At 60.6% G+C, this 22,935-nt stretch overlaps 1 protein-coding gene across 1 annotated transcript; it reads right to left on the bottom strand.

Moving 5' to 3' along the window:
- Positions 1–5,313: 5,313 nt before the first annotated feature.
- On the bottom strand, positions 5,314–8,864 carry IRX2 (iroquois homeobox 2). The gene is made up of 4 exons (XM_004597898.3): positions 8,374–8,864; positions 6,848–7,253; positions 5,933–6,664; positions 5,314–5,422 (listed from the first exon to the last, which is right to left on the bottom strand). Exons 1-4 carry the CDS (start codon positions 8,617–8,619, stop codon positions 5,370–5,372), a joined length of 1,437 nt encoding a protein of 478 aa, XP_004597955.2. The 5' UTR covers positions 8,620–8,864; the 3' UTR covers positions 5,314–5,369.
- Between the last annotated feature and the right edge of the window lie 14,071 nt (positions 8,865–22,935).

Below are 22,935 nucleotides of genomic sequence, written 5' to 3'. Positions count from 1 at the left end.
GCGCCAGGTGCCTGCGAGGAGCGCCGCGGGCCGGGTGGACAGCCGCCCTGGGCCCGCCACGGGGCCAAAGCCCAGAGCGACCCGCCTGCTCCCGAGCTCCCCGCGGGCTTCGGGGTTCCGCTCTCTGCTCCCCGCCACCTGCTGCCGCTTTCCGAGGTGTCACCTCTGTGGGCCACGGAGCCTCTGCCCCCACCTCGCTGGAGCAGAAGGCGCAGGGCACCGGGGAGCCACACCCGCGCGGGGCGAACGCGCAGCGCCCTCCCCTGGGCCTCCTCAAGTCCCCATCTGGCCCTGAGGTGTCCCAGGGCCAAAGCCTTAAATTTCCCGAGCCCGGGGAGTACAGGGCGGAAAAGGCGGCCCTTTATGGCCTCTGGCCCTGCCTGCGCCCTCCTTGCTCTCACAAACCCAGGGCGCTGTCATCCCCTTTCCCTAATTCATAAGCAATTCCTCTCTAAGGCAGGGAAGCCAGAGAGAGGGAAGAGGGGGGCGGCAGGAAGGAAATTTCTAAGGAGGGTGTGCGCCCCTGGAAGGTAGCCAGGGCCACAGGGTGGCCCAGGCCCGGTCCCCTTGAGACCCTCTGTGCCCTGGTCGGGGAATACCGGCTAATGACCCGATCCGGGAGACGAGAAAGCAAATATCCCCGAAAATAAGTGAAGGTAATTATAACCTTGCTGTTGACACTAACGATTAATAATTGATCAGGACCCTACAACACAATACACATCACCAATTTATCTCGTGCGCACTTTGTGCGTCCCCTGGGCACTGTCTGTGAAGCCCTTCTCCCGCGTGGCAGGCAGGCAGCCTGAAGCCTCGCGGGTGTTCCCCAAGAAAGGGAGATTGAATTTGTTCTTAGCTTCACAGAGAACAAAACAGCCAAACGCCTTAAAATGAAAAGCCTTCCTGTGATCTTGGGGCCAGGTTTCAACAAACACAAATTCTTTCTTCTTTCACCTGGCATTGCCACGGAACCCGGGTCTCTATTTCACAAGCCATTCCTCTTTTTACTGACATTGCATTTCCACTGGCAACGTCTTCTGGGGGGACAGGAGCCCAGGGGCCCCGGCTTGGGCAGGTGGAGGGAAATACAGGGCAGTGGGCCTCCCAGCCCCATCCAACTGTGGCCTCTGGGGGTCCAGGAGTGGCCAGGGCCTGCAGGGACCCTGGGGCTGGCGGCTGGGAGCACTTTGCAGCTTCTGAATTATATCGTCATCCAGGACTTCTTACAAGAAGCCCTTCCCAGCGTCGGGATTTGTCTGCGGCACAAAGGGCTCCGAGTCCATCAAAGAAACCCGTGCCACTGGTGATCTGCAGGAATCCAGCTGAGGGGCTCGAAGCATTCACCCAGTTGTTCCTCACATCGCCCCTCGGATTGTCACATTTAAAAAAATAGTAATTAAAATGTTATTTTTTGAAAGGATTTGACACACACATAGCTGGCAGATGGATTTCCAGACTGCAGTCGGCATTTCAGGCTGGCTGTCACCTGGGGAGACGCCCTAATCCCGAGGACCTGTTTACATTTTCAAAGGCCCCAGCCCAGAGTCTGCAGTGGCTGAGTCTAGCTGCGCCCGCGCGCAGGGCTGGGGCACGGTCCCCTCCCGTGGGCTTTCTACCGCGCGATTGAAATCAAGTTGGCTTCACGCAGCTACACGAATCCCGCACGCGGGGATCGGGCGTTGCAGGGCGGCTACTCGGTGCCACGTTGGCTTCCTCGCTGCCCGGTAGAAGCCGTAGAAGCCGCGGCCAGGGGTGGGCGCAGGAGGTGCGCCCCCGCGCAGTGTCGCTTCGCCTCGTCTCTCCCCGCCCCGCGGCCCCCCACTGCGCGCAGACAAAGGTGCACCGAGCGCTTTTCAAGTTCCAGAGGCAGTTGCCCGGCAGCTCCGCAGAAACAATCACTCTTTGATTGGGAACAAATGTTGACATTTGACGGCCGCGGGCCGCCGGGCAAGCGCCCGGGGTGCTCACCGCAGCGCCCGCACCCCGCCCCCCCACCAGAGATGAAAGCGCAGATTCCGATAAACTAGATCCCCAGAAAAGGGCCGTGCAGGGCACGGAGGTCGGAGGTGCTAGCGGCCAGGCCTGCACCCCAGGGGGACGCGACTTGGTCCTGTGGGGCCTGGAGCCCGGTTGCGGGTCTTGCGGGGCGGGGGGCAGCAGGTGCGGCGCTCCGAACACGGGTTGTCTTTAACAAGCAGGCTTTGAGGAGCATGTCTTAAAACACAAGTAAACAGCACGCCCCGTTGTGCCCTTGCTTCCCTTCCTGCATTCTCTCATCACTGGATCCCTCCCACCATCTGCGAGTCTTATGTTCTTACTGTACCTGTTAAAACCAAGCTGCCCAGAAACCGAACCAGGTCAGGAGGCAGGGTGGTTGAGTTAGGGAGGTCTTTGAGAATTTGTTGGGCATATGAACATCAAAGAGCCTCCCTCGGCCCAGCTGATCTCCTGAGCCGCTCTGGGCTTTCACCAGCCCGGAGGCCTCTGTGGGCTGGGAGAGGGGCAGGGGCCTGGGGCTGCCATAGGCCTTGTGCTGGGAACCCCAAGCCCAGCTTCACCAGCTGCGCTCTCACCCCGGCGCCTGCTGGCCATCTCCTGGGCTCCGTCTTGCACCTGCCTTGTCCTTGGCTCCCCCAGGTCTTGGAGGTGAACTGGGACCGGGACACTGCAGCCATGATGGCACTGTGTCCCACTGAAGTCTGGACTGGGACTGGCCTTCCAACCCGGGTTCAGTTTCTCCCTCACCTGGGAGCTAAAAGGCTTCTTGAGCGATTCCAGGACGGTTTTGTGTTAACCCAAGGCAGGCAAGCAAGTGAAAGCTCACAGTCACTTCCCTAGATGTCTTGCTTCCAAGCACGGAGCAGCTTCCTGGGTGAAAGGCCTTCCCCGCAGGGCTGGCCTCCTCAGTGCTGGGTGTCTGTCAGTAGGGCTGGTGGGCAGGAAAGAAAACGGCTTCCAGACTATGGGCAAAGGCACCTAGAAGCAGCAGAATGCGTGAGAATAGGAAACCGAAAGCTCCAACCAAGCACCACCTGGGTGGGTCCTCTCAGAGGCCCCCGCCCCGCGTCGGCCTCCCTCCTCTCTGCGGCTCCAGCAGCCAGCAGCTACTCCAGGGACCCTTTCCCAACAAGACTCTGGTGCGAGGCCACTGCTTTTTGTGGCATGGAAGAGAAACTGCCCAGGAGAGATCCTGTTTGTCAACATCAACGGGTCTCTCCGTTTCCCATCCTCAGACAACTCAGCCGGCAGATGTTTAGACAAGATTTTATAAATTGTTCAATATCAGCCTGTAATGAACCCCAACTGACCACTCCGAAGCGCTCAAAGCCGCCGAGACCGCCCCGCTGGGATGCAATAATGCCCTCAGCTGCAGCGTTATTAATCACAGGACAAAATAGATGAACCTCTTGAAAAATAAGTGTATGATTGATTAAAAGGCAATCTAAGAAGCCATTATTCTTGTTTTATAACCGTCAGTTATATTCACTCAATTTATCTTTGCAGAGGAAATAAATGATTGTTCATCTCTTCTCTGGAGTCGTATTACGTGGGTATCCATATAATTCTGCTGAAAATTAAAGTGACAGGCTTGTTGCTTTTATGATCCTAATCAAAGGAGATATGTTACTCGGCTACAAATTTTAGACTTGTCCTATAATTAGAAAGTGAGTAAAGCAATCAAGAGGCCACAGACTAAGGCCCTTTAAACTTTTCTTCCCCTGCAGGGTAAGGCAGAGGGCGGGAGCTGAGCTGGGACTGCTGTCTGCCCTCTGCGCAGCCCCTAACAGAAGGGGAGCTGACCACCTGGCCCGGGCAGTCCCCTCTGCAAACAGCAAGCACTCCATCAGTCCACTCGTGCCGGGAGGGGAGGGGTCCCCCTCCACGGTGGATACTGTAACAATTCCCCGTGTCCTGCCTTCCAACAGGATCCAGAAGCATGGGAAATGAATGTGAAATGCATAGGGGTGTCAGATCATTTTATTTCACCAAGTTTAAAAAAAAACAGGTACACTAACAAGTCATTTGCATATTCACTGGGGTCTTTTTATCTGGCAAGGCACCTCTACAGATCTGGGGGGCACGTGGGTTTCCCCCTGGAGGTCCTCTCTCAGCTGCCTTGCCTGCTTCTCCAGGGATGAGCTGAATTCACACAGACTTTTATGTTTTAAAAAAATCAGCTCACCTGCTGGCTGGCCTCCTGGGCTCCATCCCGGACAGCATCCCCCAACACTGTAGGCATTGTAGACTAGGCTGCTTTTATTTACAAGTTCAGATATAAATTAGTAAAGAATCCATGTTAAACAACCAACAAAGATTGTATAACCAGCAACGTTCAAATAAAAACCAGGCAGGATTTATTTACAAAAAGAGTTTAGATTCCATTGCAATACAACTTGCATAAATTACTAGAAGCTTTTTATATCATTATAAAAATAAATATCAAATTTGTTTCCACTTGGGAAGTACTCAAGTTCTTCAATCACGTTGTATCTCTACTGTGTACATCTTTTACAAATAAACTTTACAGGAATCTATCACACCTAGAGGAGATATACAGATATTTATATATACCATGGCAATGAAGTGAGCGGTTCAAGAGATCCTGAGAAAAAACAGGGAAGTTTGCAACAGTCACACATACATCTGGAAGCTATACTATGCTAACACATTCAGGTATTCCGGCAAGAGTCCTTGGGCCGCGATCTCTGTGGCGGAGAGGCCGGGTCTCTTACGGTGCCGCAAGATTGTCCAGGTCTAGAGGTGTGTGGGGGTGTAGCTTAGGAACTTGGGGACAGAAACCAGCCTGCTGACTTTTTATTAGTATTGTTTCCAAAGCAATTGTGACACCTGCCTGTGGACCAAGGAAAAATAACCAAATCATCCCCAACCCTCCACCGACACCCCAGCACGTGGTCCACGGGCGTCAGGGAGAGCCGGGCACCCCTCGCTCCGGGATGACAGACCTCTCCCCAGAGACATTCGCCCAAAGCCACACTGCTCGGAGGCAGGAGGGCAGGGAGTCCAGACCGGTCCGCGGCCCCAGAGCGAGCATGCTAGGCTCTCCCCTCTCCTGCGTCCTCTGCGGAGCTGGGGGCAGGAGCTCGCCCAGGCCAAGTCCCTGTGTGTGGAGGGGGTGCGCACTGCACCAGACGAGGCGGGGGCTGCTCTGTGTGTGTACGCGCGCGTTTGTGCAGATTCCAGCTAAAAACGACTTTTCTTTTCCTTTACCAGGAGGGAACCAGAGAGTTGCTCTACCCCCCTCCCCCACCCCGACAAGAGGCAGAAGGCCGCCTGGCCTGGCTGCAGCGGCCTGGGGCCCAGTGGAGGCGCGCCGGCGCCCACTTACGTGCGTCGCTGTGCCGGCCCTTCTATAGGTAGGGCTGGACGCCTCCGCCAACCACCGCGCAGGCCTCGCTCGCATCTGCCAGGGAGGGGGTGGTGAGTCAGACCCCCGCCCGGCCGGCAGCCCGCCCCCACCCGCCTTCGCCGGCCCTCAGTTTTCTCCTTTGGGTTTTCCCCAGGTGGCCTGCACTGGCCAGTCAGGAGGCCATTGGGACGAGGGTGAAGTGGGAGACAGAGCTCTCTTTCTCTGGCGCCAGCTGGACTGGCGTCCGCGAGTCACAGGGAACAGCTGTCCCCTTCCTGGACCCCGCTCGCTCCGCGGCGTGACCGGAGTTTGGGGATTTTTTTTTTTTTGCCTTGCCCAAACCCTACAGCCTGGCCTGTACAAGCAGCAGCAAAAATAGCAAGAAATGAGGAATTAAACCACCAGAATGAGAGTCCACCCAACCCCACTCCAGGACCCCAGAGCCGCCCTCTCCCTGTCCCCCACATGCAAGGGTCTCCCTGGTCCTAGGCCTGGGTTTTCCAGGAGCCCCAGATCACCGGGACCAAAGGCCACTCTCCCTCTCCGCTGAACCCCGCAGCCTACCTTTCTTGGGTTCGTAGTTGCCGCCTCCCGGGACGCGGTAGTGCGGCTCCAGCGGGTGCGCGGCCGCCTTGCCCGCGTCGCTGGCAGCCTTGGGCGCGGCGTGTAGCGCCTCACCGGAGGCAGCGACCGCTGAGTTGTAGCGCAGGAGCCCCTGGCCCTGCAGAGCCGCGTTCAAGTTCCCGTAGTTTGTGTAGTTGCCGTAGAAGGGTGAAGTGTAATAGAGGTGGCGGCCGAGCAGCGACGACGCCGGGTAGGGTGAGCCGCCGGGCGGCCCTCCGGCCGGGGCGGGCGCGGCGGCAACCGTTGGGGTTCCCGACTGCCCATTGCCCGCGCCCAGGCTCGGCTGCCTGAGGTCCGACGTGGCAATCTCGGCTAGCGACCACAGCTTGGGCTTGCTGCTCGGGGGCTGCACGCCAGGCGACGTCCGGTTGCCCAGGGCCGTCTTGCCGCCACTGCCTCCACCACGGGGTGCGGCCTCGGGCGGGGGGCTCAGCAGCGGTGCCTCCACACCGGTGAGCGGCGAGGAGGTCACAGGCTTGGGCGGCGCCAGGTCCCGCGCGCCCTCCTCCTCTTCCTCCTCCTCTTCGTCGTCGTCCTCCAGGTCATCGTATTTGTCCTTGCACTCGGAGCCCGACTCGCACAGGGGGTCTGCAGTGCGGCCAGGCAACTTCTCCCCGTCCGACTCGGCCGAGCAGGAGTGATCCGTGAGCGAATCCACATGCAGGCTGATCCCTGTGGGGGCGCGGGCACGGTCGGAGGTTCGCGGGGACAACCCGGGCCCTCCAGCCCCAGGTCGGGCTGACCCCCTGGCCTCCCGGAGGACGCACCCCGAGGAACTCGGGTGGGCACACCCCGCCTGAGAAGAAGGTGCCCGAGGCCGTGTGGGGCGGGGCGGGGAGTTTGAGGGGGGCTCACCTTCGTCCTCCGCGGAGGTCTCGGTACCCTCCTGCGCCTTGTCGGAACCCTCGGCCTTGCCCCTGGCACCATCGCCCTCGTCTTCATCCTCATCCTCGCTTTTGTTGCGCGGGGCCCATGTCATCTTGTTCTCCTTCTTGAGGCGCCGGCGCGCGTTGGCGAACCAGGTGGAGACCTGCGTGAGGGTCATCTTGGTGATGATGGCCAGCATGATCTTCTCGCCCTTGGTCGGGTACGGGTTCTTGCGGTGCTCGTTGAGCCAGGCCTTGAGCGTGGCCGTGGCATCGCGCGTGGCGTTCTTGCGGTACGCGGGGTCGTTGAGCTGATAGGGGTAGGCCGCACTGCCGTATGGATGGTAGCTGATGGCGCTGGTCATCCCGGTCGTGTGTGCGTCGTATGGGGCGCCCTGGAACCAACAAGAGCCGGTGAGGGCGAGTGGCGGACTAGGCGCTTCTCCCGGCCACGGAGCGGATCTGGCAGCGGGCAGTGTGAGGGCGCACGCCGAGAGAACCAGCCAGTCGTTTATCAGAAAAAGGAACGCGGCTTATTCTCCAATTATTTCCGAACTCTCGCCCTTCCCGCGAAACGTTCCTAAGCCGCGTGTGAACAAATGCTCAGGGCCGCGCGCGTGCGGGGCCCACAGGTCGTTCCCGCTCACGTTTCCGTAGGGCTCCGAGCGCCGCAGCCACCTCTCCGCTCTCCGCGTCTCCGCCCCGATTTGGTAAAAAAAAAAAAAAAAAAAAAAAAGGCCAAAACAGCGCCCCCACCCCCCAACTCCACTCCTCCGTTCACCGCGCAAAAGCTGGGCAAATCCAATTTGCAACTCAGAAGCCAGACACCGTTTGGAATTCTTCAAAAACGCTGTGATTAGCACTTTAATTCCTCCTTGAAACGTTTAAATTCCAGTCCTCCCCAGACTTGGCCCAGGCCAGGGCGACCCCATCCGCGCCCTGCAAGCCCACCCGAGGCCTAGTGGTGGCCACAAGTCCCCACCCTCCCCATGGCCTCCCTCGCCCGAAATGTGCTTCGTCGCCGGCCCCACCTCCCGTCCAACTACCGGCCGACCGGAGCACCCCGCGCGCCACCCGGGGCGCGGAAAAAGGAGCCTCCATGGATGAACAGGGGACTCCGGCGGGCGCAGCCTGCAGGGTCCTCAGTCTCTCTGTGCCGGACCGACGAAAGCAAAGCTGGGAGCCGCGGCGAATGCGCGATTCCCTGCTGCCACGCCGCGATCCCACCACCCTCCCCGCCCCGCAGCCCGGCAAGTGGCAAACGCACCGAACTGCCAGGTAGCCGCCCCGGGGAACCCAGGGGCACCTCCGGAGCCCGCGGCCTGCCCGGATTTCTCACCCGGGCTGCGGAAGGGGTGCGGATCCCCAGCTGAGCTCAGCGCTCCTCACCCCGCTGGCCGCCTCTGCCTTCCCATCCTGGCTCCCGATTCCGCACGCAGCGCGGCTGCCCCTGCGGGTGACTCGGGAGCCGTCCCCCCCACCCCGGCGCTCCGCGTCCCCACGCAGCGCGGTTACCATGTAGGACGGGAAGCCGGCGGCCGCCGCCGCGTCGGCCGAGTACTGCAGCGGGCTGCCGAAGCCGGTGGCCGCCTGCGCCGTGAAGGCCGCCGAGCCCGGGTACGGGCTGAAAGCCGAGCCGGACGCGGAGCGCGCCAGCTCCTCGCTGCGCGGCGCGGCCAGCGCGGACGCGCCGTACGCTGGGCACGAGTAGAGCGCCAGCGAGCCGGGCGCTTGGTACAGGTAGCCCTGCGGGTAGGACATGGTGGGCGCGGGGCGCGGGGCCCGCGTCACGCCGAGCAGCGGGCAGGGCGCGCGGCGCCCTCCATCCACCGCCGGCCGCCCGGGCCGCGGGGCCGAGGCACGCCCGCCCGGGCACTAGCCGGGCGTCCCGCGAGCCGGGGCGGGGGGCACGGCGAGGCGGCGGCTGCGGTGGCGGCGCGGAGCCGGTGGGCGCAGCCGCGCGCCAGGCCGGCGGTCGGGCTTTGGGGGAGTCTCGAGTCGGGAGTGAGGAGTTGAGGAAGGAGCGCTCGAGTTTCCGAGGAACATTGGAACGCCGAGCTGTCCGTCATGCGCTCATCTGCATATTCGGGCGCCCGCCCCTCCCCTGCTCCGCCCGCCGCCGCCGCGGGGCCCCGGCCGGGGGAGGGGCGCGCGGGGAGGGGCGCGCGGGCGGGAGGGCCGCGCCGGCTTTTGTGGCGCAGCCGCCTTTCTCGGAGCTCCGGCGCCCGGGGCCGCCGCTCGCCGCCCTGCGCCTCGCACCCCGGCCCGCGGGCCAGGCCGAATTGGTGCGCGCCCCTCCTCGCCGCACGCGCCCGCCGCGTCCTCCCCGCAGCTCCGAGGCCCGGTCACCGTCCTCGGTCCCACCCCTGCCTCGCCCCCAGCTCGGCCCTGACGGACCGGGGTGGAGGCCGCTCTCAGTCGGGCCAGGCTGGGAGCACTGGCGGAGGCCGCACGGCCCCGCGGATCCCAGACCCAGAGCCTCGGGGGAGGCAGGCGCCCCTGTCCGGAGTGTCCGTCCTGCGGCCCGAGGCGCCCCAGCTGGCCGGCCGCTCGCCGAGCGCCCAGAGGTCGGGGCTGGGGCGGCCCTCTCCGGCTTCCGGGGCTCCCCCGTGCCTCCCCGCAGCCCTTTCGTTTCGTTCCCAGCAAAGGACAGGCTCTTCGGACTCCTGCGGAGGAGGAACCGGCCCGACCGGCCCGCGCAGCTAGCGAGCCGAAGCCCGCCTGCCCCACAGGTACCCCGGGATGGGGGCGTCGCGGGGCAGCCCCCCTGCACGCAGCTTCAGCTGGGACTCAGCGTTCGGAGTCAGGCCAAGGGGTCGCCGGCGGGGGGCGCTCGGGGGTCGTACGAGGTTCTGCCCGGTGCCTGAGCACACCCAACAGGTGCCGACCCGGCGTGTGCGGTGACGGCGCGGCCGCGCTGGGGTGGGCACGGAGCGGGGTGGGGGGCACTGCTCCTTCGCGTCTCTCCCCAGCTCCGACGCCTCGGCGAACTGCGGCGCTGGACTGCACAAAGACGCCTCTTCGCCGGGGCCCTTCACGCGGGCGATTCAGGTAGGTGCAGGCGGGTCCTGTGGTCCCTCCCTGCGCCATTAACCCTGGGCCCCCACCAAGCCTCCTACCCACCCCTTGGCCGACACGCCTCCCCGCCCCAGCTCTCTCCAAACCACACTCCCGCCGTGCACAAGGTCTGGAAGCACGCACGGTGCAGCCGGCGCCGAGGCCACCCGAACCGGGCCCTCCTGGTCACCTCTGGCAGGTGTTTCGGCCTTGCAGGCCGGCCCGTGAAGTCAGGACATCCCTGGACTCCCCCAGAGCGATCAGCTTTTCCTCCCCCTTCCACAGCCCCAAGACGCCTCCTTTAGGGGGAGCCCCGCGGGCCATTCTGCGCCTTCCAGATTAAGTGCGGGGGAGGAAAAAATATCGGGTCTACTTTCTACCTCTGAGGCCCAGGGGCCTGGAGCCCAGGCGTCCCCTCAGGCCGGCTTCTGCTGCGCCCTCATTAGCATCCCAGCTCGTGCTTTCTCTGCCTGCTCCCGCGTCCCTGTCCCCCGGGCCAGAGCCCTGCAGGGGCAGCAGGGACAAAGCGAGTGCCAGTTACAACTCCAAGCAGCGGCTGCAGGGCCGGCGCCGAGGCTCCAGCCGGCGCCGCTGTACCCGTGCCGCCTTGTGCCCGCTGGAGCGGGCGGCTGCCGGCACGGCTTCTCCCTGCCCCACCTGCGTTTTGCTGCCCCCCCCACACATTTCCCCTTTCCGCCGAAATTTGCCTCACCACCCCTACAAGTAGAGCCCATAGTACGATAAGATGCCCTCGCAGAAAAGAGCGCGAGAAAATCCGTGCTCCTTATTGTTACTGAAATAAACTCCGCTTCGCTGGAAAGCATCTTTATTAAAAACAAAACGAAAACCCCACTTTGCATGGGTTTAGGTTGGCTAGGTGTTTGCTTTACGCCAGGGGGCGAGACGCAGGCCGCCAGGGTGGAGGCCTCGCTGCTGCGTCGGAGTGGGGCTGTGTCCCGGGCCTTTGGGACACCGGGCGCCCTGCTCCGGGACGAGGTGAGGTCCTGGCGCTGCGCACTGCGATTCTGACCGCTCTGGCGCTCCACCGACCCCCACCCGCGCGTGCAGTAAAGGAAGGGAAAAGAGAAAAGTTATCACTGCTCCTAGTGAGCCTCCAGGCTGCGCAAAGACTGTAGTGCTGCGAGTGTGTGCGCATCCAGGGGACGCGGCGACGTGCCCCAAGAGCGCGCTTGTCTTTGCCGAGGTCCGGCGCGGGTGGAAGCGTGGTCAGCGGCCAGGGCTTAAGCTTCTGGCCGCCACCGCGGCGTCCTGGGGCCTCTCCGAGTGGCGCGCAGCTAGCTGGCGAAGAGCTAGGCGCAGGCGGCGAGGGGGCGCTGTGGCCTGCGCTTGCGGGCCTCCTATGCGCGGCGACGCCCCTGCGCCCGGCACGACCCGCCTCCTCCCGCGTCGTGCTGGAGTCGTGCTGGAGTCGGGAAGCCGCTCGAGGACCCGGCGTGTCAATAAAAGCCCCGCCTAGCTTCTCTCACTGTCGCGCCGCCGCCGCGGCCTTCAGGCCCTTGGCAGAATTGAGCGGAAAAAGAGCTGCCATTACTGCCTTAGTGGTCAGTCCAGTTCTCAGGAGTTCCCGTTCGTGGTGCGGCACGTTGTGACATGGCCCCAGTCTTCTAACGTCCGGCCACCAGGCTGCTGGGTGTCCAGTGAGGGGATGTCGCTGGCTAGGGACGAGCGAACAGCCAGGGGCAAGGGCCCTGGCGTGGCGGCACCCACCTTTCGTGGAACGCGTCCTGACCGAATGCATAGTAGTTGGACCGAAAAAAGCGCACACTCCTTTCCCAGTGTCGCCTGCAGCCATCCTGGCTCCTGGGACACGCAAGATCACGTCCTGGGTTTGCGCACTTCTAGGCCGGCCCTGGAACCAGCAAGCTCTCCAGGCTGCCAGGGCTCTCCCCCGCCCCGGGAGGGGGGCGGTGCCGGGCGACCCCCGGACAGGGAGGTTGGGCAGCCCCAGGAGCCCAGTCTCATCGTTTGGGCACCGCGTCCTCCTCGCTTCACTCGGTCCTCGGCGGCGGGATCCTGCCAGCCTCTTCGCACAGCGGCCCCAGGTGCCGCCTGCCCTCCGGAGGGCAGCGGGCAGCGGAACCCTGTCCTCCCGCAGACGCCCCGCCGCCAACGCACGCCCCGAAGTTTCTCTGTGGCGCGAGTTCCGAGAAGCCCTATTTTCCCTGCGGCTCAGCAGCTGGGGAACCGGCTCCTCCCCCTCCTCCTGAGCTCCTGCTTCTTTAGCCCCCTTCTCTCCCCGCTCCCCCGGTCCCGGCGGGACTGGGGAGGTGGTCTCCCTTCTGAGCCGGCTCAGCGGCTCTCCGGGACGCGCACCCTGCCAGCTCGGGCCCTGTCCGGCTCTCCGTGGTGTGGGTTTCTGTGGGTACAGCCGGCGCTGGGAGAGGTTGGCTCTGACCCACGCCGCTCCAGCGACCCTTCAGCCAGCTGTGCCTTCTTCATGGGCGTTGGCGGAAAGCACCTGCGGGCTGTGCCGACCACGGCGGGTTGCGGGCACCGCTGGAACCTAGGCGGCCTGGCAGGGGGAGGGAAGGATGCCCTGCTCGCAGGAAGGCTGTGTGGAGAAGGGAGACGCCCCGAGGCTGTGGGCAGTTGCTGCTGTCTGAGGCCTGGGTTTGTCTCTGGTCAAGGCTTGCAACCAATGCTGCCTTTGCGCACCGAAGTACTCTTCGGTGACAGAGGTATGTGCACAGGAAGGCTGCCCGCCCAGGGGCGAAGGAGCAGAAATGGAAAAGCAAGCAGGGGCGAGCAGGCAGGATGGACAGATGCTGGGGTGTTGGGGCCGTGCTGTTTGCAGCCGGTCAAGGCAGGACTGGGGCGGTCTGTGGCAACACTGGGAGCCGTGAATCCGGAGCCTGGCCGCCGCTTCACTCTTTCTGGGTGACCCGGCCTAACGTGTGTGCTTGTGTGTGGAGGGGACAGACTTGTGTAAGTGGGTACGTTTGCCAGTGTCTGCCAGAGCGCAGCGTGCGCCTGCTTCCTCAGTAAAGGCTTGACTTGTCCACTGAGGGAGGACTTGATCAGGCGCCACGGGAAGTGGGGCAGGGTGGAAGCCGAGCCCCCAGGGGTGCCACATAGTGAACTTAGGCAGGGCCTTTTGTCAGGTGGGGTTGGACGCAGGTGACAGCATGCCAGTGGCATCTGAACAACCAGCAGCAGCTTCCCTGGGGCCTGCAGGCACGGGGTGGGGGCGTGGGCCATCAGGGCTGATGCAGGGTGCGCAGGGTGAGGTGATGCGGCAGACCGTTCCCCTGGATTGACCTTGCCCTGGTGCACGCGTCTTTTGTGCAACAGAAGAGGAAGAGCAAGTCCCAGCTCTTAAGAGCAGTGGCGTGACCACTGGTTTTGGGGTGGTGTTCATGCTGAAGTCCTGTTCTTGCTGGCTTTTCCAGGAGAGGTACGTGTGCCACTCCCTTCACAGGGAACTCTGCCCAGAGGGTGGGGTGCAAACAGGGTCTCCCCTGCACACTGGGGGAGTTGCCTGAGCTCCTGCTGGGGAGACCACAAGAAGGGGAGGCAACTGGGGCAACGCAGGTGCAGCTGCCAAGGCACGAAGAGCGGAGAGGGAGGCACAGGTGTTCTTCCCACAGCTGGACTGCCCAGGGCGCAGAACTACCTGCTGCCTCTACGTGCTCAAGCACCTTCGAGACCAGCCGCTCTGCCTTCCTGCCCCTGCCCCGGGCCCTTTTGGGGCAACTCGACCTCGGTCTGCTCCAGATGAGCTGGTCTCTGTTCTGGTACTGTTTGCTGATTAGGAAGGAAGGTGCTGTGGCGGGGGAACTCCGGAGGTTCCCTAGGTGCCTGCTCTTGGGCTTTTCAGAACCTGCCTTACTCACTGCTAGGGAGTGTCCATAGTCAGCCGCCCTCCCAGGCACCGCCTCCTATGGGCACCACCATCCCTGCAGCCTCACTCTGTGGCAGCTGCCTGTAGCACGGCAGCTCTCTGACCACCCACCTGGCATGTGGTGGGTACAGGCCATGCCTGGATTCCATGGAAGCATAAGTGGTTGAATCAGGGCCTCGTTCTTACTAGTTCTCTCCTTGTTAAGGGTGTAGCAGGGAGCTGAAGGAGCGGAGGCACAGCTCACCCCCTGCCTCCCCCAGCGGGTTAATTTCAGATGTGGAGCTGAAGTTAAGGTCTGATCCATAGGAGCATCTGCACACATGGGCATTGGGTTTGACAACAGCCCCATGTCTTGTGTTCTTGAAGGGAAGTCGGCAGCACGCAGGAGGTGTGCAGCATCGTGAGCTGGCCGAACAGACGAGTGTATATAGACGTGGGGGAAAGGAGGCGTTCATCCACCCAGGCTGAACTTGTACCGCATGCTCGGCTGAAGTCCGGAACGGGAGAGGACTGCGGATACCACATTTTAAAAACTAAGTGAGATCCCAGACCCAGACGAGCTTGTGCCAAAATGTATTTGGACAGGCAAAGGTCCCCTGGAATAGCTAAAATAGTTCTGAAGAAAGAAGAGTGAAGTGGAAAGAATAAGCCTTTCCAATTTCTAGGATTGAAAGAGTGAAGTATGGGCAGAGGGGCAGACACACAGATGGGTGAGGCAGGGCAGGACGCCCGAGCTGAGTTTACACACCAGGCGTGGAAGTGTTCGTCGGAGCAGGGGAGCTGGCACACCGGGCCGTGCCCACCATCTCACTCATCCAAGCGTATCGCGGGCAGGGCAGGTCACAGGACTTGCAGCAGCAGAGGAGACTCTGGCACGGGGCAGGGTTAAACTGCTGCTGAAGACGTCAGAATCCCCTTTCTGAGTGCCAGTTCTAGTCCCGGCCGCCCTACTTGCAGTCCAGCCCCTGGCTCACTTGCTGGGAAGGCACTGGACGACAGTTCCTGTGCTCGGGCCCCTGCATCCACGTGGAGGACCAGGATGAGTCCCTGGCTCCTGGCTTTGGCCCAGCCCAGTCCAGTATAACCATTTGGGGGATTAACCAACAGATGGAGTGTGTGTGTGTGTGTGTGTGTCAAACAAATAAGCAAACCCTACAAATGACAGGAGGTCTTCAGCGCCTAGGTCTGGATGGAGCCTCTTCTGATCAGATGCTGGAAGCTCAAAAACAGGACAGAAACACGGGTGTGCGCTGAGGGTCTGAGGAAGTTGAGACGGAACTCCTAACGTTTGTGACTCTATAGATATCTCTATGCTCCTGACAAAACAGATCCTGGCGCTCGTGTTGTTTTGGCACAGCCGGCCAGAGGCTGCAGGGCGCCCTGTTCTGATTAGCTTCCTTGTTACTCTGTTTCTGATGTCAGTTGCTCTTGGTGGGAGTTTCCTTCTTTCCAGGAGAATAAGGTTTTTTTTTAATGAATTCATTCCATACAGTTGCATTAGTCTGTCATTGTTTTGCTCTTTTTAAAGATTTGTTTTTATCTGAAAGGCAGAGTTACAGAGAGAGGGACATAGAGGAAGATCTTCCATCTGCTGGTTCACTCCCCAAATGATCACAATGGCCAGAACTGAGCTCATCCAAAGCCAGGAGCCAGGAGCATCTTCTGAGTCTCCCCTGGTCCAGCCCTGATTGTCCCATCCCTTTAAGGAGGAATGAGTGGATGGAAGATCTCACACTCTCTCTTTTTAACTCTAAGTTTCAAGTAAATAAGTAAATCTTTCTTTAAAAAAAAAAACATTTTCATCTACTGGTTAACTCCCCAAATGGCCACAGAGGCTGGAGCTGAGCTGGTCTGAAGCCAGGAGCCAGGAGCACCTTTCTGGGTCTCCCACATGGGTGCAGGGTCCCAAGGCTTTGGGCAATCCTCCACTACTTTCCCAGGCCACAAGCAGAAAGCTGGATTAGAAATAAGGCAGTTGGGACTAGAACTGCTGCCCATTTAGGATACCAGTGTCACAGCCTGAGGATGAGCCTACTATGCCAAGGTGTAGGCGCTCCCCCAAAAAAATCTCCAAAAAATGCTGATGTGTTGCTATCTCTTGATTTGGGCAAAGAAACACCCCACCTTGAGTTTCCACATCTACCCATCGAAGGTGTTTGCAGAGAGCACCTGGCCAGCCTTGCCCTGCAGCTCACTATGTGGAATGTCACCAGGCAGATGGCAGAAGGAACCAGGCTGGCCCAAGGCCCCAAGAGGCATTCAGCGTTGAGAAGGTGAAACCAGGGCCAGCGTGGCTAGGCCCTGGGGTGTGTCAAGGTGAGTCCCCCTGAAAGAGAGGCCATGGTCTCCCCAGGTCCTCACAGGTTGGAGTGGGGCCTCTCATAGCTCTGACTTCCCGTGGTAGATGTGCTCCTGACCACGGACCCAGAGCCTGCTGTCACAGGAACTTACAGCCTCCCCGTCCTGGAGGCCAGGCATGTGGGCATGCTGTCCTCCTCGGGCTATGCTCCAGCTGTGTGCTGCAAAGGACGCCCTTCTGGCAGCTTCCAGTTCGCTGTGGCCCCGGGGTTGCTGGTCTTGGCTTTTGGCACTGTCAACTCCCATTTCTACCTTGTATCTGTGGCCTGTCCTGGGAAGACGCCTGTGGCTGATCCCAGGGATGAGGCCCCGGCTGACCCTCACCAGTGGTCACCACCACCAAGATCCTGTTTCCCAACAAGTCAGATGCCAGGGTTCTGGATGGAGGGTTCTGTTGTTCGCTGTGGGAAGCACACTGAACCTGCAAGGGGACCTGGTGTTCTCCCTCTGGCTCCTTGTGCAGGCAGAGGGCTGTGGGACCCCAGAGGTCCCGGGGCTGGTGGTGGCCACAGCAGATCCTGCACAGCAGGCACTGTGGAAGTGGCAAATATGGCAGTTAGCAGTCCCAGGGGAAGGGTGCGGGTCCTGGCAGGCCACTGTGTCGGCTATCGGTGCTCTGAGCAGCCCTAACCTCCCCCTTCTGCTCAGCACTGGGCTCCTGTCCTCCCTCTCAGGACTTCCAAAGCCCTTTGCTATAGCAGGTACCTCTGCTTCCATTTAGTTCCCAGGCTAAATGTGCTCTATGTGCTGTGTGGCCGCTCCGGCAGAGCCGCCCTGAGCTGTGAATGCCCACCCTGAAGCCCCCTTTGGCTGATTGCTTCCCGGAAGCCCTGTCTTCCAGCTGATCCCATCCTGGGGTCCTGAGGGCTAGGCCTGCAGCCTGGCTCAGTCCATGCTGGGCCACAGGTCCCCTGCTGAGCATGGTTGGCTGGCTCTGCCTCTTGGGAAAGACCCAGTCACCCCTGACTGACTGTCCTCCCAAGCAGCTGGAATGCGCCTGGGGTTGCAGCCAGGGCAGTGGGAGTAAGCCTCAGCAGGACCCAGACCTACCGGTTGCACTTGATTCCGCTACATGGCTGCTGGGCCTGGAAGCAGCCTTTGCAGCCAGGGCCAGATCCTGAGTCCTCTGAGGCCCCAGGCCCTCTGTGGTCCCTGCCTGCGCCCAGGCTCCTGGGCCAAAGGTCCTAGGAGGCTGGCTGGACGCAGCTGTGGTGGATGTCAGGTGCAGGGGAGGGGAGGCCTGTGGGGTGGCATCTCCCAGACCTTAGAGACCAGTACCCTGTTTGTCTCAAAACCACGGCAGCTTCAAGCCACATGTGGGCACCCCAACCCAGTTCCTGGCTCACTTCCTGCCTGTGGGAGGTCTGCCCTCACTCCTCTCAGAATTCCACATCATCTCACCTTGCTGGGAACAGCCGTGGGCTGGGGCCGCCAGGTGCTGTGTTCCTGGGAGCCTGGGTGGGTTCTGCCAGCAGCAACCTCACACTTCCTTTGGTGGAGGGTCCTCTCTCTTCTTTACAGATTTGTTATTTTTGTTTGAAAGGCAGAGTCACAAAGTGAGAAGGAGAGAGAAAGAGAGAGAAGAGGGAGAGAGAGAAAGGGTGGGGGGAGAGAGAGAGAGAGAGAGAGAGAGAGAGAGAGAGAGAGAGAGAGAGAGATTGTTTGTCTGCTGGCTCACTTCCCAGGTGGCTACAACAGTCAGAGCTGTGCTGATCTGAAGCCAGGAGGCAAGAACTTCTTCCACAGGACGCAGGGGCCTGAGGATTTGGGGCATCCTCTGCTGCTTTCCCAGAGTTGGAACAGCCAGCACTTGCAGGTGGTGGCTTATTCTGCTATACCCTGGCACTGGTCTCAGAGGAGTGCCCGCTGGGAGCTGATACATGGTAGGCCATGTACAGATTCCAACAGAAAAGCAGCTGCTTATGGAAGGCATAGAAACACTCGTGTGTTGGTCTTGAGAAATGAATTCACAAATCCTTAAGCACATGTATACTGGCACAGTGCTATCCCGAATGAACGGCAGAACCCCGGGCCGACCAGCTGGACAGCAAACACGGAGTTCACACTGTGTGTAAACATGCTCCCCAGACTCGGATACAAACTGTCAAGTGTGTTCCACACCCCTTTGCAGACATTCATCAGAACTTACAATATCTCTCGCACAGCAAGTCTGTTCATAGGAATACGAGCATTCAGAAACACCCCCAATGGGCATGGTAGTGTGGCAGGCTAGTTCCCCCATACCTGTGGCACCAGCAGCCCACACAAGTGCTGGCTCAAGTCCCAGCTGCTCCACTTTCCGTCCAGCTCTCTCCTTATGGCCTGGAAAGCAGCAGAAGATGGCTCAAGTGCTTGGGACCTGTGTGGGGTACCCGGAAGAAGCTCCTGGCTTCCAAGAGGTCTAACTCCAGCCGTTGCTGCCATCTGGGAGTGATCCAGCAAATGGGAGAGCTCTTGCTGTCTCCGTTCTTCTCTCTGTAACTCTGTCTTTCAAGGGAACAGTAAGTAAGTAGGTAAGTAAGTAAATACGGATTTTGAAAAGTCTTGCACTGACAAGCCTCAGGACGCTGCATGGTGGCCCCATGGCTCGGGACCCTGCCACTCCCAGGCGGGATCCAGATTTCAGTAGCAGGTGGGAGCTCACCACACTGCCTGCTAACACAGCCCTGAGTCCCCGGTCGGCCTGGCGGCCTGGCGGAGCTCCAAGCTGGCTGCTGCTGGAAGCATTTGGGATTTCCCAGCCCCAAGGGTGCTGTGGGGGTGGAGGGGGTGTCTGTGGGACGTGGGGGCTCTCCCCACTTTCTGACACCGAATGCGCTGATTTCCTTTCTGTGTGGTAGGCCTCTGTCTTGGGCTTTGTACACGTTCTTGAGATAACTAGTATTTGCTTTTGTAAAAAAGATGAGTTGCAAGGTGGAGCTACGGCGAGAGAGGACACGGAGATCTCGCGTCTGCTGGTCCGTTCCCCACGTGGCCACAACAGCCGTCTAATGCTCCTTTTGCTTAGTGTCACTGTTGGGGCCTGCTTTGTTTTAAAGACATATTTGTTTTGTCTTTCATATTTGAAAGGCAGTGATAAATTGGTTGATCTTCCATCCACTGGTTCACTTTCAAAACAGGTGTGTGCACTAGCTGAGCTGGGCTGGCCGAAGCCAGGAGCCTGGAGCTCTGTCCTAACACCTGCAGCTGTTTCCCGCTGCTTTCCCAGGTGGTTAGCAGGGAACAGCCACAGGGATGGGGAGGCCCGTACACTGCACTCCTAGGGCAGTGTTTTAATGTGCGTACATAGTAGGCAGTTGAGAATGTGCATACATAGTAGGCAGTTGAGAATAAAGCTGTGTGATCCCTCATGTACATGTCCGTGGGGAGCATACTTCCATTTCTCCTGGATTCCGTCTCAAACCCAGCAGGAGCCATGGCCATTGAGTGCTCAGTTATGTAAGAACTCCTTAGACAGCTCCCCCAGGGCTGCTGTGTGTGCTACATGCCCCCTACAGGGATCTGAGACACCATGTCCCCCCCACCCACGCACTGGGGTCTCAGAAACCAGCTCCCCCAGCCCCCCACCACACACTGGGGTCTCAGACACCGGCTCCCCCAGCCCCCCACCACACACTGGGGTCTCAGACACTGCACTTCACTCTCCATCCCCACACACACGTATACCAGGGTCTGAGACAAGGCACTTCCTACCTCATTCCTACAGACACACTGGGGTCTAAGACATTACGTTCCCACTATCCCCCATACCAGGTCTAAGGCCCTGCATGCCCTGTGCCCTCGTGCCCGGCTCTGAGGCCCCGCATGCCCTGTGCCCCCTTGTGCCAGGGTCTGAGGTCCCGCATGCCCTGTTCCCTCGTGCCCGGCTCTGAGGCCCCACATGCCCTGTGCCCCTCGTGCCCGGGTCTGAGGCCCCGCATGCCCTGTGCCCTCGTGCCAGGGTCTGAGGCCCCGCATGCCCTGTGCCCTCGTGCCAGGGTCTGAGGCCCCGCATGCCCTGTGCCCTCGTGCCAGTGTCTGAGGCCCCGCATGCCCTGTGCCACCTCGTGCCAGGGTCTGAGACCCCGCATGCCCCCTCGTGCCCGGGTCTGAGGCCCCGCATGCCCTGTTCCCTCGTGCCTGGCTCTGAGGCCCCGCATGCCCTGTGCCCCCTCGTGCCCGGGTCTGTGGTCCCGCATACCCTGTGCCCTCGTACCAGGGTCTGAGGCCCCGCATGCCCTGTGCCCCTCGTGCCCGGGTCTGAGGCCCTTCTTGCCCTGTGCCCCCTCGTGCCTGGGTCTGAGGCCCCACATGCCCTGTGCCCCTCGTGCCAGGGTCTGAGGCCCCGCATGCCCTGTGCCCTCGTGCCAGGGTCTGAGGCCCCGCATGCCCTGTGCCCCCTTGTGCCTGGGTCTGGGGCCCCGCATGCCCTGTCCCCTCGTGCCAGGGTCTGAGGCCCCGCATGCCCTGTGCCCCCTTGTGCCTGGGTCTGGGGCCCCGCATGCCCTGTCCCCTCGTGCCAGGGTCTGAGGCCCCGCATTCCCTGTGCCCCCTCGTACCAGGGTCTGAGGCCCCGCTTGCCCTGTGCCCCCTCGTGCCTGGGTCTGAGGCCCCGCATTCCCTGTGCCCCTTGTGCCCGGGTCTGAGGCCCTGCATGCCCTGTGCCCTCGTGCCAGGGTCTGAGGCCCTGCATGCCCTGTGCCCCTTGTGCCCGGGTCTGAGGCCCCGCATGCCCTGTGCCCCTCGTGCCTGGGTCTGAGGCCCTGCTTGCCCTGTGCCCCCTCGTGCCCGGCTCTGAGGCCCCGCATGCCCTGTGCCCCTCGTGCCCGGCTCTGAGGCCCCGCATGCCCTGTGCCCTCGTGCCAGGGTCTGAGGCCCCGCATGCCCTGTGCCCCTTGTGCCCGGGTCTGAGGCCCTGCTTGCCCTGTGCCCCCTCGTGCCTGGGTCTGAGGCCCCGCATTCCCTGTGCCCCCTCATGCCCGGCTCTGAGGCCCCGCATGCCCTGTGCCCCCTCGTGCCTGGGTCTGAGGCCCCGCATGCCCTGTTCCCCCTCGTGCCCGGGTCTGAGGCCCCGCATGCCCTGTTCCCCCTCGTGCCCGGGTCTGTGGCCCCGCATGCCCTGTGCCCCTTGTGCCCGGCTCTGAGGCCCTGCATTCCACCTGCACCAGTGCCTGCTGTGCTCAGGCTCTGGGGAGAAGCTCTACCAGTGGCCCTGGCATTTCAAGGCAGCATCCCCTGGTGCTCAGGCTGAGTACTCCTGTGGTGCTGTTTACCGACAACACGCTAAAACTCTTCTCTAGATTTTTTAAAATGTGGTTATCTACACCCCTCTGACTGTGTTAGGATTTCATTGCATATTTTGGCATGAGTTCGGCAGGAGAACTGTCTCCCCAATGTCTGGCTGGCCTCTTTACCTTGCAAGGAGCAGAGGTTTTGTCTTTTATTGAACTCCATTTTGTCAGTCTTCATTGTGAGCTGATGCCTCCTGCTTCCCACCCAGTACATCTTTGTCTTTTATGGCACAGAGAATTTCCTCTGATGTTTTCTCCTAGAAGGGTTACAGCTTATTGCTTCATATTTAGGCTTTGACTCCATTGCAACTCCACTGTGGTCTTTGGGAAGGCATTTGTATTGTTTGTTCTTAAATTAATAGGCAGCTGTCCTAGTACTTTTTAAAATTTTACGTTTGAAAGAGTGATGGGAGATGCTGAGAGAGTGAGAGAGATTGAGAGAGAGAGAGAGAGAGTGCGCGCGAGAGTCTTCCACTGACTTGTATGCTCCCCAAATGCCCACAGCAGCTGGGACTGAGCCGGGAGCCTCATCCAGGCTGCTCACGTGCAGGCAGGTGCCCAGACACTAGGTCCATCAGAGATTGCCTGCCAGGCACTTTGGCAGGAAACCGGAATGGAAGCTGAGGCAAGCCTGGCATGGGATGTGGGCGCTGCGGCAGCTCTGGCCTGGAGCCCTCGCCCCACCAACTAGGAGTCAGCAGCTGGCCCAGCTTGCTGGCGTGACTGGCCGGCTCTGCCTGTGCATGTATCCCTCAGCTGTGCACTGTTCCCAGCCTGGCCAGGACCCCATGGGTCGTTTGCTGAGCTCCGTGTCTGGTTCAAACCAAGGTCACATGGCCTTCGTGGCTGTGGACTTTGTGGCTGCAGCAAAGCTCAAAATTGTGTGCCACGGCTCCCAACTTGCTCTATTTTGTGTCTTTGTAGGCTCCGCCCAGGTGCTCTGCATGTTGTCAATGTTTTGTGGGTTTATTTTGGCAGAGTGGTAGCAGCTGAATTGGGGCGAGCAGAGACTAGGCTGACCCTCACTGTTCATTCGGATTCGGTCCATTAGGTCCTTTTGTAGATCACGGCGGTTTGTTTGGTGTTACTGAGCATGGATGTTTAAACATTTTCCTGGTCCAGCTTCTCATTGGTTGCACAGAGAAATTGCAGCCACCAGGTGACTGGCTACATCCGCGCCTCAGGTTCATTAGCCTCTCTGTAGATGCCTGAGAACCTCGGGTGTGCGGTGATCTCACAGGATGCTTTGTCTTCCATCTCAAGCCGCGTGGCCTTCCCTCCTCCTCCCTACAGGTGGTGTCCCGCCTGGCCAGGACCCTGTGCGCCAGCCAACATGCTGCGCCACCACTCCTCCCCATGCTTCACCTGGAGTGGGTGTTAAACCTTTCCAACAGCTTCTTCTCCCCCCTCCTGTCTTTTGTTAATATGGTTCACCTAACCTTGATTTCCCCAATGTCAATTCTATCTTGAATTCTAAGACTAAACTCCACCGGTACACTGTTCTAACAGCTGCATCTTTGTATTGTGGTG

The sequence above is a fragment of the Ochotona princeps genome, chromosome 23 (genome assembly GCF_030435755.1).
Source record: "Ochotona princeps isolate mOchPri1 chromosome 23, mOchPri1.hap1, whole genome shotgun sequence".
NCBI lineage: Eukaryota > Metazoa > Chordata > Mammalia > Lagomorpha > Ochotonidae > Ochotona > Ochotona princeps.
The sequence above is the reverse complement of the archived record's forward strand: the minus strand, read 5'-3'. Positions and strand labels throughout refer to the sequence as shown.

Excerpts from the sequence above, each read along its gene's own strand:
- IRX2 (XM_004597898.3), bottom strand. The coding sequence starts at position 8,619 with ATGTCCTACCCGCAGGGCTACCTGTACCAAGCGCCCGGCTCGCTGGCG. Across the intron at positions 6,665-6,847 it reads GACCTCCGCGGAGGACGAAG|GGATCAGCCTGCATGTGGAT; the intron begins GTGAGCCCCCCT and ends GCGCCCCCACAG. Across the intron at positions 5,423-5,932 it reads CAACTACGAACCCAAGAAAG|ATGCGAGCGAGGCCTGCGCG; the intron begins GTAGGCTGCGGG and ends CCTCCCTGGCAG.